The 17,271-nt window shown below is 43.8% G+C and overlaps 1 protein-coding gene across 3 annotated transcripts in view; it reads left to right on the forward strand.

Annotated features, from left to right (window-relative positions):
- The window catches only part of PTPN14 (protein tyrosine phosphatase non-receptor type 14), a 180,388-nt gene that overhangs the window by 152,153 nt on the left and 10,964 nt on the right, over positions 1-17,271 (forward strand). For all 3 annotated transcript variants that reach the window (XM_072831071.1, XM_072831070.1, XM_072831072.1), the window contains exons 14-18: positions 3,898-4,041; positions 5,007-5,225; positions 8,304-8,432; positions 10,472-10,706; positions 14,603-14,766. In XM_072831071.1, coding sequence (XP_072687172.1) covers positions 3,898-4,041; positions 5,007-5,225; positions 8,304-8,432; positions 10,472-10,706; positions 14,603-14,766 — 891 coding nt within the window. The remainder of the gene's footprint in view (positions 1-3,897; positions 4,042-5,006; positions 5,226-8,303; positions 8,433-10,471; positions 10,707-14,602; positions 14,767-17,271) is intronic.

Raw genomic sequence — 17,271 nt, forward strand, 5'->3', positions numbered from 1 at the left:
CACTGAGCTTCAGTTCCCCGTTAAGCTCATTCTCTCGGTATTCACACACATGCATGTGAACATACGCGTACATAGACACACACGTAAAGCATTTGGAGATGCCTGATATTAGACATAAATAACTCTTACTCAGGATACGTACCAGCTGGAGAACCAGGTATATTGTAACAGCAAGAGTGTATAGGTAACAGGTGCACACACAGACCAACAAAGTGCATTATCTCCTAGTAATGAGAAAATTGCTAGATTGTAGTTGCTACTTTAAGATTTTATTTATTTATTTTATTTTAGAGAGAGTGAAAGAGATGAGTGAGCAAGGAGAGGGCCAAAGGGAGAGGGAGAGAATCTCAAGCAGACTCTGCACTCAGCACGGAACCTTACTGGGGGCTCAATCCCATGACCCTGAGATCATGACCTGAGCTGAAACCAAGAGTCAGCCACTTAAATGACTAAGCCACCCAGGCACCCCTGTAGTTACTACTTTAAAGAATATTTCAGATCACCATTACTCCTTGTTTTAGAAATTTCCTTAAAAAAGTAAAAGAATTGGGCAGCCCCCGTGGTGCAGCGGTTTAGCGCCGCCTACAGTCCGGGGGTGTGATCCTGGAGACCCGGGATCGAGTCCCACATTGCACTCCCTGCATGGAGCCTGCTTCTCCCTCTGCCTGTGTCTCTGCCTCTCTCTCTTTCTGAATAAATAAATAAATCTTTAAAAAAAAAAAAAAAGTAAAAGCATCATTTCATTACAAGTCATCAAACCCATATTGACTTCTCCTCTGCAGGTACCACATTTCTACCATAGGGTAGCTGGCACTTACTTTAGGAACTCCAGAACAGTTGCAAGCTAAAATTTCCTTTGATGAGGTTCTTAGGCTCCCTTCCTCTAGAAGTCTCCCTGCACCCCAGTGGTTATCAAACTAAGGAAAACAGTTAAAGACCAAAGTTTTAAGAAAGCCACGTTTTTGGGTTCAGGAATCTAATCCGTAGGAACATTACTACTTTCGACAAATTTTCAGAACATTCCCAGCAGCACAGTTTTGGCCACGAGTTAGAGTAGTGCTAAGAATTTGGTACAGGCATAACTTTTTCCACTTTTTGCAAACCTAGAGGGAAATTGTGAAAGATATGCCTGTGCCCCTGGCCAATAAAACCATTTGGCTGGGGGATGGAATGAAACACGGGGGTGGCGCCCTGGGGGAGAGCTTTCCCAGCCTGGAAAAAGTAATGAATGCATTGGTAAATGGATTTTCAGCACGTCCTGGCCCAGGCTCCTTTACCACAACTTGAGAACCTGTGAATCCAAGCGTTCTGCTTTGCTGTTTCCCCTGCTGATCTGATGTTTATTGATGCCTGCATGGTCCCATAGCCTCACATTGGTCATTTTCATCCTCTCCTCTTGTTAACCTATACTCAACAAAACCCTGTATCCAAACCCATGGCACTGACTCCCTACATAGAGCTTCATGCACCATCACAGAGATGCAAGGGAGTTTCCACTGTGTGTCCCCACCCCCCCTTCATACGAACAATAATGAATAACTGGTTTCATTTCTTAATTGTAGCTCAGGAACATCATTACCCATTCCTACTTTGTTTTCCCATTGTTTTGTTCTGTTTTTCCAAATTAAATATACTCAGGAGCTCAGGGACTACTACCCTTAGCTGGTGCCTTGACCCCAGAGAAGGACTAGGAGGTTCTTCAGTGAGCCACTGTGTGGATCAAGATGGTGACACTGGCAGTGACTCTGAAGGTTGAGATGGTTCTTCATCCTTTTTTTTTTTTTTTTTTTTTTTTAATGAGGAAACTTACTCCCATGCCCTTCCCACATCTCAGATGCTCTTCTGCCCTCCCCACTGTGGGCAGCTTTTGCCTGGCTTGTTAGGAATGAGTAAGAATGGAGAAGGCTGTCCAGGCTTCTCTAGGCTAAAAAAAACCGTGAGAAAATTTAACCGAATGGGAACCGGAGGGGGACAGGGATGGTGAGAATGTCCCCTGCAGGCAGCTCTCCATAATTTTGGAGCCACTCGTCTATTTGATGGACAATTCCTGCCTGCTGTTGTGATAGCTCCTCCTTCTGGCTCCTACTGCTGCCTTGAGGCCATTTCACTGTTTGTAGCCCTGGAGCCCAAAATCGGGTGCCAGGAAGAGAAAAGTCCAAATCAGGTTTTTGAGTTACTTATTTTTTATCTCTGGTAACAAGCTGATGGGATAAGTGAGAAGGAACTAAGAGAAATTGTTTATCCCTGGGATTTCAGTATTCAGCAGGTAACTAGTAATCCTTCCAGGGAAGACTAGTTAGTTACTTTTTGCCTTAGGCCTACTTCGATCCAGATGGGAAGGAAGCAGATGGACTATTTGGAGGACCTTAGGGACATTTCTTGCAAAATGATTGCTTTTCTCAGAATGTCACAGAGGAAGTGAAATGTTCCCAATTAAAAGAGGTAGCTAATAATTTTTTCCCCTGGTTACCTAGTTTGTCTGATGGGTTGGCCTTGTCACTGAATAAAGCATCACTCAGAAAGGCCAGAGCTCCATTTTGACTGTAAGAGGTTTTGAGAGGCTGACCTCATGTAAGGTGGAAATGCCAGCCCGTCCCCCCAGTTAGAATAATCCACTAACTCTTTGTCATCTGCCAGTACCATGGCTCCATCATCACACCTCACTGGGGACTAAATTTATACATGACAGACTAAGAAAAAAAAAAAAACAAACCCTAAAGCCTTGAAAAGAAACCAGGGATAAGATGACCCCTTCCTCTGGGGCAGCCAAAGGAATCTACAAAGTGGTTTTACTTTTGTTAGAATCAAAATCTTAAATGCTGTCTAACTCCTCAGCTTGTATGCTTTCGGAAGTCCTGCTATTCTTCTGTCTTCCAAGACAAAACTATTTTTGGGAAATGCTCTTATTGGCTTGCTGGGTAAAAGGAGATTTCTTTTATACCTCAGTCCATTTGGGGAGGCATAAGGAATTACAATAGTAGACTTAACACCGAGAGCCTTGACTGACCAACTTCAGAATGTTGGTGCAGGTGAGGATGGAGAGGAAGTCAAAATACCACACACAAGGACCATGTGTTGACCTCCAACCCTTTCCTTATTGACTGGCCTGCTCCGCCCCCAAATCTGTATTCTCCCATAGTTGCATCACGTTCAGTAATTTCCCACCATGGTCATTGGGAGCCCTGGTGCCTACTCCTTGGGGCCTTCTGATGCGGCATGAAGGATAATGCCTCATGGATCATGTTAGACAACCACAGACTTCGGTGTTGGCAAGGCTGCTAAACCACATCAGCCCTCGTACTGGGGATGCTATCCCAGGGACCAGAGCGTCAGCATAGGATTGACATCCTCCATCTGACAGCCTCTCAGAATGGAAACTTGGGAAGATTTTTCTGTATGGGTTATGAGTCTTGATTTCTTGACAGTGCTACAAGTGGTATCTATAAGGTTTTTTTTTAATCATTTAATCTGTATAAAAGGTCCATCACTGTGATTGGATTGAATTGTTCATGAAAACTCTTTCTCTTTCCCTTGCCCTGTCTTCATTCAGCCCTTACCTTCCTGAAATGTCTTGCTTGTACACTGTTTTGCTTCCCCCGGCCCCCTTTTTGAGTGAGCTCCATGGCAGGGGGATATTTGTAGGTAGTCTTTGCTCTTACTTGTTTGTTTGTTAGTTCATTCATGCATCCATTTTTAGATAAAATCTCAGGAGTCCTGTAGGACCTGGCTACCTCAGGCACAGTGGGAATAATGGGAAGGTTGTGTTTGAATTTGCCCTCCTAATGGTGATTGTCTGCATTCCTTGGCTGGGCAGTTACAGATTTGGGGAGATTAAAACACATTCCAGCATTCTACTCGTATTATAAACAATGAGAACATGCCTTTTCTTGCCACAAGAATCTAGAGAAGCAGAAGATGGCAAGCCTGGAGGCACAGAAGCGGCCGCTCATGTTGGCAGCGTTGAATGGACTCTCAGTTGCCCGGGTCTCGGGGCGGGAAGAGAATCGAGCTGATGCCACCCGAGTTCCCATGGACGAGAGGGTAAGCGCTGGGCTTGTCAAACACGTGATTCATTCTCTGTGGTCTTGGGATTCCAGAGCTTGATCCTTGCCCAAACATGCCGGCACTAAGGTTTATTTGATGAATTAATTCTCCAATTTGAGATTAGCAAGACCTGGTGTGCATTGTATTAAATCGATTCTTTCCAGCATCTCAAGTTTCTTTGTCAAGTTGGTGTAGTGAAGCCTGCCTAACGGGACCAGCCTGAAACAAGCTGCATTGCCTTGGTCAAGTCACTTCATTTCTTTGGGCCTGTTTCTCTTTTTTGCAAGATGAGGAAGTTAAGCCATTACTGTAGTTTCTGAACTTCTATGAAATTTGCAAACCATTACCCTTTATCAGGGAGTGAATATCTTACCTAAACATTTATAGAATTCTTTTAATATACTGTCCCCTTGGTTGACTATAAAATGCGGCTGATTTATAATTTTTAGGATAACACATTGTGAGAATGTTGGTTTCGAAAAGCAGGAAGAAACTGCATGGTGGTGTTTTGGAAGTGAAGAAAGGTGTGCTCCTTTAGTTCCTAAAATTACTGTACAGTGAAACATGTAAATTTAATGGAGTGCTAGTAATATTCCTGTTTGAGATTTCTGCCAGTATATATGAAGTATTAGAAAGGTTTAAAGGCAGAAGGGACTTTAGAGGAATCATTTAAGGAATCACTAGGACTTTAAGCAGAGGTGTTAATACTGAAAATACTGATTTTTGAATTTCAGCTCTTGCCTGGCTGGTTCTGTTTAAAGCATAAATGAGAAGGAACTTGGTTATTGGTCCAGAGAAACTAGCAGTGTGGTTAATAATGAGACCAAATAATCAAGCATTCGTTCGTTGTACCTCCTGAAACTCCTTATTAACACTATCACTATGAATATATAAAGGATTCTGACTCGTTGGAGTTTTTGGATAAGATAATCCGGAGAGCTCAAGATTAATTTCTGTTGCAGTTCAGAACCCTGAAGAAAAAGCTAGAAGAGGGAATGGTGTTCACAGAATATGAGCAGATTCCAAAGAAGAAGGCGAATGGCATTTTCAGCACAGCGGCTCTGCCAGAAAATGCCGAACGAAGCCGCATCCGAGAAGTTGTCCCCTATGAGGAGAACAGAGTAGAGCTGATCCCGACCAAAGAGAATAACACAGGTTACATTAATGCCTCCCATATCAAGGTAAGAAGGGAAGCATGTTGGGGAGGCTTGTGGAAGATTGCTGGGTTAGAGGTGGAAAATGCAGAAAGGAAAAAATTGCACGGCTCCGACCCAGCATCTTGGCCTGTCCCCAGCCCCTGAGGGAGTGTTTTTGAACTCCCCTGATTCTTAGTCAACTGGAAGGGCATGCCTATCACTGCAGAGAGAAGGAAGCCCAGCAGCCTCAAGGAAAACCTCAGGTCAGCTATTTCTGAAGCCTGCTCACCACAGAGGATTTCACTCTATCTGTGTGAGTTGTAACTCTCCCTAACGCTCACAGGAAAAGCTGAGGATTGTCCCCTTTGGTTTATAATTAGCACATGATAGAGACTTTGGAAGTCACGGGCATTGTATTTCTCCTGTCGTTGAAGTTTTTATGATGTTCAAGAGCAACAGAAACTTACCAGTTCCCCCCTGCACTACTACAGGTTACGTGTTGTCCAAATTTACGTGTTATTTAGAAGAGTGGGCTCATTTCAACACAAGCCCTGGAGGTGTGGTTGATGATGAATCTTGCAAGATTTGCCACATCATTCACGGCATGAATACCATTCCATTTTTGTTAGTATTCCAGAGACTTCAAATTTTCATGTCTCAGGATTTCATCAACTTTAAAATTAGCTTAGGTCAAGCCCAGCTAGAACTTAGAGTTATAGATACGTGCATGTATGGTTAGCCGTTTCCTAAATGGCGTACCTTCCTCAGTCTTTAGAATGCCACTGTTTGTTCTAAACGTGGGAGAATCTATTCATATACTAATATTAAAGCAGTTATTACAGGATGTTTTTAAATAATACGCAGTTCACGTTAATAGTCTTTTTTGATCATAACCTTAGAAATCTATTTGTGGCCTTGTTTGGAGTTACTCCCTTTCTTCATTGGACTTTCCAACTGGAGCTGAATTTTTGGTAGATTCCTTTGAGCTTCTAAAATATAGCCAGATGTCTGGTGCATGTTTCTGTTGTAACAGTTGCAGAACAGAATATGAAAAGAACACTGTGGTTGGATGCAGGGTTTTTGTGCACAGAACCTAGATAGCTATATGTATATTGTTAACTACCAGAGAGTACGGTCAAAAAATGTGAAGGAATAACTAACATGGGTCATGCTGGGTATTTTAGTTTAACTTTGAGAGTGAGAACTAAAGCTATAAAAAATGAACCTCAGGAAACTCTCAAGTAAACTGACTATGGTCCATTTCCTGGGCTTAATTTAGATGAAATAATAACCAAAATAATGAATCAAACAAAGATACAAATCACACAGCTGCTCCTTGATAGGATGTCTTTGGAATCTTATATAGTTATATCGTACTATCTTCTTCTTTTGGCCAGATATCCTTCATCATTTTCCATCTGTTCTCTGGAAAAGCTGCCACTCTGCATCAAGTGTGCCCATTGGGTATTGTTAACAGAAGCATTCCCTTCCTCTGTATTCTCCGAGGCTTACATTTCATCTTGTGGATCAGGGTTAGACATGGGTGCATTTAATAGACCCATCGAGCTTGCAAGAACTTGTCCTTGTGTTTTTTGGAATAGAGTTGTATATCTTGCCAATGTTTTCTCCCTGGGTTCCAAGCAGCTATTAACACAGAGCAGAGATTGATTTGCTCCAGAGGTAGAATCATCACATCTGTGAAATCTACCTCAGTAGCATTGGTTGTTGTGTTTTTAATGCAGTTTTTAATGCCCTCCTGTCAATACTTGGAATTTGTCGAAAGGCCCCAGGCAGCCGCATACTCTGGAAGTATTTATGGTTCCTATATGTTGGGTGCCAGAGAGGCTAATGTTTAAAATCAATTCCACAGATAAACGAAACTCCTAGCCAGCCAGCCAATATATGAATGTTATCTCCCACCAGTACTTGGAAAATGGATTTTGCTTGCCAGCTTTGACCTAAACATGTCTTCTGTAATGAGACAATAACTAACATTGTTTTTGTTGGAATCCAGTTAGTATATAGTTTTATAAAATAAATGAGGGGAAAAAAAATTCAAACAATGATCACTTCATGCTCCGAGAACTATCTAGAGATTTGCGCTGGTGGGTGTCTAAGGAGGCTTGACTTTGTAATAATGCCAAGGGGCACAGGAATGGAAAGGAACACAGGAAGAGTGCCCCCCAAAGGGCACTACTTCACCCTGACAGTATGACCTTCAACACTTTGGGCACAACTTACTCGTGATTCTCTGCCACTAATATTTATAGCTGCAGAAGTAGCCTTCCAAGATCACCCGGAGCCGCATAGGGTAATAATTTTATTATCCAAAATCATCTCATGGCTCCACAGTTTGTTTGGATACTGTGGTACCACACAAGGGGAAGTTAATAATCAAATATCACATATTGTTGATGTAAGTGCACCCCGCACACCTCTACTGTATGTGGCACCACAGAATAGCAGAAACAGCGGAGGTTAATGACACAGTTCCTAGCAGGTCACTGGTATAAAGACATCGCTTCCAAAGGGATGTTATTCCATGGTACACTTTGTTTTAGTTGTTTAAAGGGATACCAGCGAGTACTATGCCTCAAACTGTGGATCACAATATAATAGTGGAGTGTGAAGTCAATTTAGTGATCAGGACCAGTTTGAGTTTGTGTGTGTGTGTGTGAATGTGATTAAGGAAATAGACTAGGAGAAAAGAATAGAAATTATCAGAGTACATTGCACATCGTAAGCATAAGTCTTGCTTCTGTAACAAGTTCTGTTGGGTTATACACACCCATATGGTCATGTAATGTGTGTGTGTGTGTGTGTGTGTGTGTGTGTTTAACATGCACTGGTTTGTATATAATTACTGTAAATTACAGGAAAGAAAGATTGGGTGTATTTTAATAGGCTTGAGTGGCAAAAAGTTTTTTTTTTGTTTTTTTTTTTTTTGGCAAAAAGTATTTTTGTGTAAGAATGTGCCAGGGGCTTTTGAATAATGGCACTTAACCCATTTGGCCTAAAAAATATTATCCAGGGTTTGCAGGTAGATACAAACGGACCCATGCTCAGCAGGTAATGCTGTCCTGGATTCAGGGTTCATTTACCGAAGCTTTCCTTGGTTTCCAGGTGGTGGTTGGTGGGGCGGAATGGCACTACATAGCCACTCAGGGGCCCCTGCCGCACACATGTCACGACTTCTGGCAGATGGTGTGGGAGCAGGGAGCGAACGTGATTGCCATGGTCACTGCGGAAGAGGTAAGGGCACTGGCCATATAGCCATCTGTTCCCAGGGGAGGGAGGGGTGGCCAGAAGATAGGCTTTGCATCTGGTGACCTTGCTGCTCTGTCCTGCTTCCTAAGCACCATTTCTCTGCAAATCCTTTTCTCTCTGGCATGCATTTCTTTTCTCTCCTCCCACATAGATTTGTTTTATTTCCCAAAGATAATTTATTATCGTATCCCATTTTCATCCAGCTTTTTAACTCTTTTCCTTAGATTGCCATAAACTAAAGTCAATCAAACAAACAAACAAATAAGAACTGAACTTCAGTTCAGCCAACTCACTTTTGTGTGCCAAACAAAGCAATAATCTTTCCCCTGGAATTTGAGTGAGAACTTTGGGCTGCTGTGGGTAAATCAGCACATATTACCAACCTCGGGCATGGCCAACCCCACACGCCCTCATGCTTATCAGCTGAAAAGAGACCAGAAACTGTTGTTCCTGTAGAGGTCTCTATTCTTTGGAGAGAGGGGGAAAGAAAACTTTTTTCTCTCTTTGCCAAGTAAAACATAGTTTTTCTGTCCTAACTAGAGAACTCTACATGGTGTTATTAAAAACTGGCACACACCACTGATCAACCTAGCAGTTTGTGCGGAGCTTGCTGTCTTTAAGGAAAGAAGTTTTGTATTTCTTCTCTTGTCACATTCTCAGTTTTCTATTTTAACCACTTCTTTGCTTCCTTTCATGAAATGTTAGCTTATGTGTTGAAGTCATTTAAGGGACTAGCCTCATCTGTCTTTCACCAATATCTGCGGTAAGGCATACATACCCCCTTCCTACACATTTTTAAAGGGTGAGGAACAGACAGTGAAGGGGGGGAGTGTCACGTTTCCTTCATTGACACACCCCCCCCCCATTCTGAGCAGTTGCTTTCCAGAACAGCCCCTTAGAAGATAGTGGTGAAGGGCAATTCAAGCCCTTTACAGCCAGTGGTAGTACTCCTGTCAACTGACCCATTTGACTTTCCCACGATGAGTAAATTCTCCATAAAATCTCTAGAATCATTTTATCCTCTGATCAGATCACATTACCATTAAGGGATTCATTCAACTCAAGGCAGTGTGTCATCTGTGCTGACCTCAGGGGCAGGTGGTGGCCAACCAGACAGGCATGATCCCTGTCCCCAGGGAGCTTCCATCCTCGTGGGAGGAGGGCTAACATAAAATAAATAAAGGAAGCTCAGTGGGGTGACCAACTTGAAGGAGATGGAGCAGGGATGGGACAGAGAGTGGATCTACCTTAAAGTAGATGTGCAGCCGAGGGCCCTCTGAGGAGGTTGTAAGTGAGCTGAAACCTGAGTGACCAGATGTGCCAGCCTTACAGACACGAGGCCTAGTGATCCATGTGGCAGCTGGAGGCTTACAGTCTCTTGGAATTTGTAATCAACTTAGACACTCACCAGTAATATAAATTAAAGCCTCAGGTAAGCCTGCTTTCACAAGATTGGTCATTAACGAGGCAGGTGTGCTTCAGACTTAAGAGAGTTCAAGCAGATGAATCAGGGCAGGAGTGTTTGTACTCTCCCCACTCACCCACCCCCTCCCCAACCTCCCAGGATGTGTTGCCCCAGGAGCAGGGAACCAACCATCAGGGCTCCTAATCCCCTCCCCAGAGCAGCCCCCAGCGCTCACCCGCACTCCCACCACTGTGTCCCCTCAGCACTCCTCTGTCTCCACCTCCTTCCTGTTCTGGGTTTCCTTCTAAGCCACCATCTGATTCCCCCCCCCTCCGCCCCCTCCAGTGATTGAACTGTGCAAACCTTAAAAATAGACCCCATCACGTTCAGCTGCAGCTCAATTGTGAATCTTCTGAATATTTCATGGCTGTCACTACCGTGGCGAATCTTGTTAGGCCTTAGCCACGATGCGTGGGATCTCCTCTGTGATAGGGACCGCACAATGCATGACTTGGCAACCCAGAAGCCATTCACATTTCCTCTGCCCTCAGATTTTCAGATTAGGTGGACGAGACCTTCCCCTGACTTATTTCTGATTTTGCTTTTGTGTGTGATTCAGGAAGGCGGAAGAACCAAGAGCCACCGATACTGGCCCAAACTGGGTTCCAAGCACAGCTCGGCCACCTATGGCAAGTTCAAGGTCACCACAAAGTTCCGAACAGATTCTGGTTGCTATGCAACCACAGGCTTGAAGGTCAAGCACCTTTTGTCTGGGCAGGAAAGGACGGTGTGGCATTTGCAGTACACCGACTGGCCGGATCACGGCTGCCCAGAAGATGTTCAAGGATTTTTATGTAAGTTTTTTTCTTCCCATTTAGAATTTTACCAGCGCATCAGTGGTCTCATCAGTTGGGAGTGAAAGAGAAAGAGAGGATGCGTTCTCATAAGTGGCAAAAGTATGAAATCATTGCAGTATATATCCCTGCATATGGTATGAACGGAGCAGAATAATACATGTCATTCATCATAGCCTCCTCAACTTTTACTCAAAAAGCTGAAACTGTGGTAAATTAGCTCATTCTATCTTAATGTAGACCTTTAGGTACTCATTAATAATAGAGCTCCTCTGATAGATGTCACATGTCTGAACCTTGAAAACCTTATGCTGAGTAGAAGAAACTGGACACAAGAGGACCAACATTGTATGATTCCAATTTAATGTGGTACCCGGAATAGGAAACGTCACAGAGGTAGAAAGGGTAGTAGAGGTTACCAGGGGCCAGAGGAAGGGGGGAATAGGGAATAGCAAGTTACCCTTTGATGGGTACAAGGTTTCTGTTCGGGGCAATGAAAAAGTTCTAGAAATGGATGCCAGTGATAGTTACACAACACTGTGAAAAACACTTATTTAATTTTTCATGGGGGTTTGCATCTCATAAGCCCCGCATTTCCCTAGAGCAGAAATCTCAGTGCATTCTTCCTTGTTACCCCTGTTTAAGATACTGGGAATCACTGAAACCAACTTGGTGTTTTTGAAACTATCATTTTTTTTTTGAAACTATCATTTTTGAATTCATCAATTTATATATATTTCTCAGTATGGTTTTCTTAGCAGCTCATTGACCTAGAATATGTAGGCAGTACTTTATTTGAAAAGCCCAAACTTGAGTGTGTGCCCACTGCATCCCAGGCTGTGGGTCAGGCTCTCAGAGTGCAGGAAAGAGTCCGTTTTGAAGGTGCTCACAGCCTCCTGAGAGAGGCAGGCCGCTGAGGACAGTCTGGGGGTGAGATCTGACACCCCCTTCTGCTTTCTGGTCGTCTGCCTTCTGGTGACGGCAACAGTCCCCAGCGCTCCCCCTTCCTTTTCCACAGTCTCGCTTAATTGTCCTGCACTTGCAGGGACATCCCATTCCTTCCTCACCTGGCAGATTGATCACCTGCTATGTTGTCAACTCTCCAGCTGACAGAAGACAATGATGGGAACATCATCTGGATATTGGATAATGTCAAACCCTTGAATTTATTTTGATATTCCCTTAGAATTGGCATATGCAGAGAGGAGAAGAGAGAGAAAATAGGTTTTTGAGAACCCAGAAGTACCATTTCAGAAGTTCCAACAGGAAGCTTCCGATGCATACCTGTTCACTGATGCAAATACTTCATTTCCCACTAGGCCAGTGATGATGGTACTTGGGGGGTCACTGACAAGAACAGAAGGCTGATGGGAATCAGAGGACCTAGAGCAAGATCTAGAGAGGCTTAGTGTCTTGCCTGAGGTCAGACAGGTATCTGTAGCTCAAAATATTCATAAGGAAGGCAGAGACCTTTGTAGAACTTTCCTTCCTCATAACAGTGCTCTTGTTATTTTTTTTTTTCTGGTAATCTTTTGCTAATTGATTTACTAAAATTATCTCCAAGATGCAGAAAATGGAAAACGATAAAAGTAGATCAGTTTGGTGATTGGCAAACAGCTCTGGGTTAGAAGATTGAGTTTATAAGGTGATTAAAATTGGGTGCCTGGGTGGCACGGTGGTTGAGCATCTGCCTTTTGCTCAGGTCATGATCCCGGGGTCTTGGGATGGAGTCCCACATCGGGCTCCCCCTGCAGGGAGCCTGCTTCTCCCTCTGCCTATGTGTCTGCCTCTCTCTGTGTCTCTCATGAATGAATAAATAAAATTTTTTAAAAATAAGGTGATTAAAATTATAGTTAGATCTTTTCAATCAGAACCAGTTTAAGGAAGTAAGGAAGGCCCATCTAAATTACTGAAAATCATAGAGAATTTTTTTAAAGAATTATTTGTTATTTTAGAGAGAGATAAGAGTTGGGGGAGGGGGCCAATGGGAGAAGGAGAGAGAGAATCTCAAGTAGACTCTCTGCTGAGTGCAGAGCATGATGCAGGGCACGATCTCATGACCCTGAGATCATGACCTGAGCCAAATCCAAAAGTCAGATGCCTAACCAACTGAGCCACCCAGGCACTGCCATAGAGAATATTTTTAAACAATGTAAATTTATTCACACTTCTAAGAAACTCAATGTGCTGAGGTGGGGTGGGGGTGGGGGCTTCTAAATGTTGGCTCTTCCAGATTTTTAGGAATTTAAAAGATTTTTGCCGGCCTTTAAATTAGATTCCCTGGAGGCAGGGGACTTAGGACACATGGCCTTCCAGCCTGGGGAAGTCTTCACCGAGTCACAGCTTAAAGAACTTTATTAACATGATTGCTAGAGAGAGCATCCGTTGTGATCCAGTTTCTCTGTGTTTTATAAAATTCCATGTGGTGGAAGCATCTGCTTTATGGATCAGTATTGCTTTCACTTCTCTCCTTGAATTTAGCACAAGGAAAAAAACCTCCCTTTTGTGTGTGAACATCGCCTTTTTTGTCAGAAAAGAATCCATGGTCACCTAATTTCTTTCCCCTCTTAGAGGAAAATTGTGAAGATTCCACACACAGTCCTTAGCTCCTGTTGGTCCCGGATAGTAACTACTCTTTCTGGTCATCTCAGGTTGCCTTCCCACTTTTTTGTTTCATCCCAGATCATTTTACATCGCTGGCGGTCATGGTGCTGGTGGCGGAGGTGGTGGTGGAGGGTTGGTATTAATAGTCTATTTTGGTAAACTACTTCAGATGCCTTTGTAATTGCGGGAGGTTATAAAGGCAAATAGGAGTTCATATTAATTGTAGGTAAACAGATGCTTCTAAATGACCAGACTGGTTTGAACACACTTTTTTTTCACACTTTTTTTTTTCCTCTCTTCAACAATCTGAGCGCTTCCCCTAGTCTTATTTTACGATGCTGCACTGGGATGAGATTTTCTGTATATCAGGAACCTTTAAATCGGTGTCTCCCCTGAACTAGCTACTGTCAAGCCTCTGTTACTAACTGACTATTTCCGGCTCTTGGACTGTTTGAGGCTTACATTTTATATACTTTTCCTTTTTTTTTTCCTGACCATGAAAGGAAAAAGTCATTAAGGCTTGTGCTGCTATAATTTTTCATTCGCGCCCAATTGGAGTAGTGAACAGCCCCCCGCGCGGCCCTGCTGAGCTAGGCAGATGTCAGAAGGGACGAGGGAGGTGGCTCGACCCCTCCACTCCACACACATGTTGCCTCCAGAAAGGGGAGGGCTCCTTGTGAGCATCTTACAAAAACCACATGGAATCGAAGCTGAGAAGCAGGACCCCCATAGCCTATTTTTAAATCTAAAACTGAAGTCAAGCCTCAGTTGACATTCACTCATTCAGTGAGGGGAAGGAAACAGGGGCAGATGGATGCTCTTCCCACCAGAAATTGGCTCTGACAGGCGGGCGTTTCAAGGGGACCTAGCTGGTGTTCTGATCCCGGTCTGTTAATAGTAGAAATTGCTGTAAGTAATGTCGAGAATCATCTGCTTGGGGGACTTTGGGATTTGCAGAGGGGAAAACAGAATTTAATTTTTAAAAAAGAACTATTTAATTTAAAGAACAAATTCTCCCATGGACTAATTGACTCCCAGCTGGTCCTCTCTGGATCCAGGACTTGTACAGTGGGTACCAGCCAAATAATTAGTGTCTTGTAAGAACTGTAAATTATTGTCACTTTACAAAAAAAAAAAAGAAAAAGAAAAAGAAAAAGAAAAAAAAGAAAAAAGAAAAGAAAGAAAAAGAATCACCATTAGGTTTTGGGGTTTTTCTTTTTTTCCTCTTCCCCCTCTTGTATGCCAAGCTGTGTAGGACTTTGGTGAGCGGATTTGCATTTTTTGTCTTGCAGCCTACTTGGAGGAGATCCAGTCGGTCCGTCGCCATACCAACAGCATGCTGGAAGGCCCCCGGAACCTGCATCCTCCCATCGTCGTCCACTGCAGCGCCGGGGTGGGGCGGACCGGCGTGGTCATTCTTTCTGAGCTGATGATCTACTGCCTGGAGCATAATGAAGTGAGTCATTCTAGGCTTTCCTGAATACTCCACCTTGGGGACACATCTACACCACAGCCAAGCCTTCCCCTATACCCTTTTACTTTTCCAGGGCTTAATTTCCTGTCTCCTGACAAGAGTTTTCCAGATCCCTGTTTCCTAGTAGGCCTCTGCCATTTACAGCCTTTCTTATCTTTCAGCTCCCTCTGCTCAGTGTAGACACCCAGATAACCCACAGAAGAAAGAGATGAGTGGGGGATAGGAAACCCTGAGAAAGTCTGATCTGCATGGCGTCTGCTTCCAGAAGTCTGTGGTGTTTTGTAGACGGTCCAGTTTTGTTGTGGGGGTCGTATTCCACGGTGGGTTAGCCGGTCACAGGTCATCTAGATGCTACTTGCATTTCTGGGATGTGTTTTGGCCCAAATCCCATGTGAAAATGTGTATTCTTGATCTGTGTTTTTCATTCTTCGGAGGGAGGTTCTATCTAAAGAGGGTTCTTTAGACTGGCAGTAGGCTGGCTCTGTAGGCTAGATAACCGGAGGGCGTAGACGTGGCCTGCCTTTGCCAACACTGGACACCTAGCTCTTCTCCCCATGGAAGTGGGCTGCGGCTGCGCCCATGGTGTCCTCGTGCTGCTGAAGGCCAGGGAGCCATACACGGGCTTTTGATTTCATGGGGATGAGACGAACCTCAATCAAAGGCTAAAGAACCATGCTTCTGCCTTCTCAACATGTGGATCTTTCAAGGTTTTAAGTGGCTTTCGCTTATTTTTGTTGTTGTTTTTAGTTGGGGTCTTCATAACAAGCATGTAGAGGGCCTGGGCACATGTCAGTCCCCCCGTTTTACAGATGAGGAAACGGAGGCTCAGAAATATTTTAGTGACTTGTCTAGGGCCACATGGCACTTAAGCAGTGGTGCTAAGGTGAGACATGAGGTCTTCTACCCCCCCGGGTCCCGAGTTCGTCTTTCCTGTCCTCACTCTTGTCTCTAGATGCCAGGTGTCATCGGTTCTTATTCCATTTCCAAATTATACAGCTTGGAGAATCCAAGGAGACTTTGAAGTGGTTCATTAGTTTTTAAGTTAGGGGATATTATAATTAATGCACAACCTGTGAAAAAATTCATATATGTATTTACTCAGTAGCATGAGTGGTTTGAAAATCAGATTAAATATGGCCCCACAAAGTTTGTTATACTGAAACTTCCAGAAAAACAATAAATACCAAGATTGGACATGTTCAAGGGATTTTTAAACTCTCTGCATATGTGAAGTTAACTTTGGAAATTTTGAATCCATATATATCAGTGTGTTGCTAAAAAGTAGAACTGGGGGGCTCTGTGGGGGCTCAGGCATTTGAGCATCAGATTCTTGGTTTCAGCTCAGGTTATAATCGAGAGGCCATAGGATCCGGCTCACAGTGAGGAGTCTGTTTCTCTCTCCTTCTCCCTGTGCCCCACGCTGGCCTCCCCGGCACCCCCAGCTCTCTCTCTCTCTCTCTCTCCCTCTCTCTCTCTCTCTCAAATCAATAAATAAATCTTAAAAAAAATAGATTCTGGGTTATAGCAAAAATGGCTATTTTTAAAAACAAACAGACACACTATTGATCAACAAATGCCCATCGTAGAAACAGCTGAGGCTAGCTAACAGGAATTTCGTTATCTTCTGTGAGTTTTATTCTTCCGTCTCACATGGTGAGATTTCTTGATTGTTTGCTCTCCTATCACTACTAGAAGTCTCTAGAAGGGTCTAGTAGATTGAATAGCTTGCCACTGAGTCCCAAATCAACTCCGTGCCGGGGGGGTGGGGGTGAGGATGTGGAATCAGGGTATATATGGCCTGAGTATATTCCAGGGTCTGCTGGAGATATCACTGGGCTCCAGAGGAAGAGGAAAGGCCTCATTGTTATCCCCTCCCCACCTAGCTGTCTTACTGCCCCAATATCTCTCTTTCTTCCCCACAGTCCCCTTCTGTTCTCCATTCCCTGTGAACTCTTCTTCAGCCCGCCACCCCCCTCTCCTTCTGTCCATCTTGTCTGACATGAAAGATGGTTCTGTTCTGAGCTCTTTGGAGACCCATCAAAAGCTGAGCCTCAGTAATGTGATGACATGAGGGCTCATTGGCCACCAGATGTTATTGGCTTGATAGAACATAAACAGCACATGTCGGAGCCAGTGTGGTGCTGAGTGAGGGATTCGGCCATTAGGGCTTCTCATGGACTTGGTGCGGGCTCAGGGTGATTAAATTCTCTACAGTGTGTCCAAACATAGTGGATTTCCTCAATGCCCAGTTGCACGCCAGAACATTCTTTGCTGGACCATGGTCAATCCAAAAAGGACTTCTGTTCCCATTGATATTCAAAGATAGCAAGATGACTCATATTGTTCACTTCCCTTCCCCTAGCACAAATATAGCCAGCCTTATCTGTCCCGTTTCCCATCGTTGCTATTGGTAGATGGTTAGGGGAGGAAAAAAGTTCTCGACTTTGTTCTGCTTCAGACCTGGCTGCTAAGATTCAAAACCCTTAT

This window comes from Canis lupus, chromosome 6 (genome assembly GCF_048164855.1).
Source record: "Canis lupus baileyi chromosome 6, mCanLup2.hap1, whole genome shotgun sequence".
NCBI classification, from domain to species: Eukaryota; Metazoa; Chordata; class Mammalia; order Carnivora; family Canidae; genus Canis; species Canis lupus.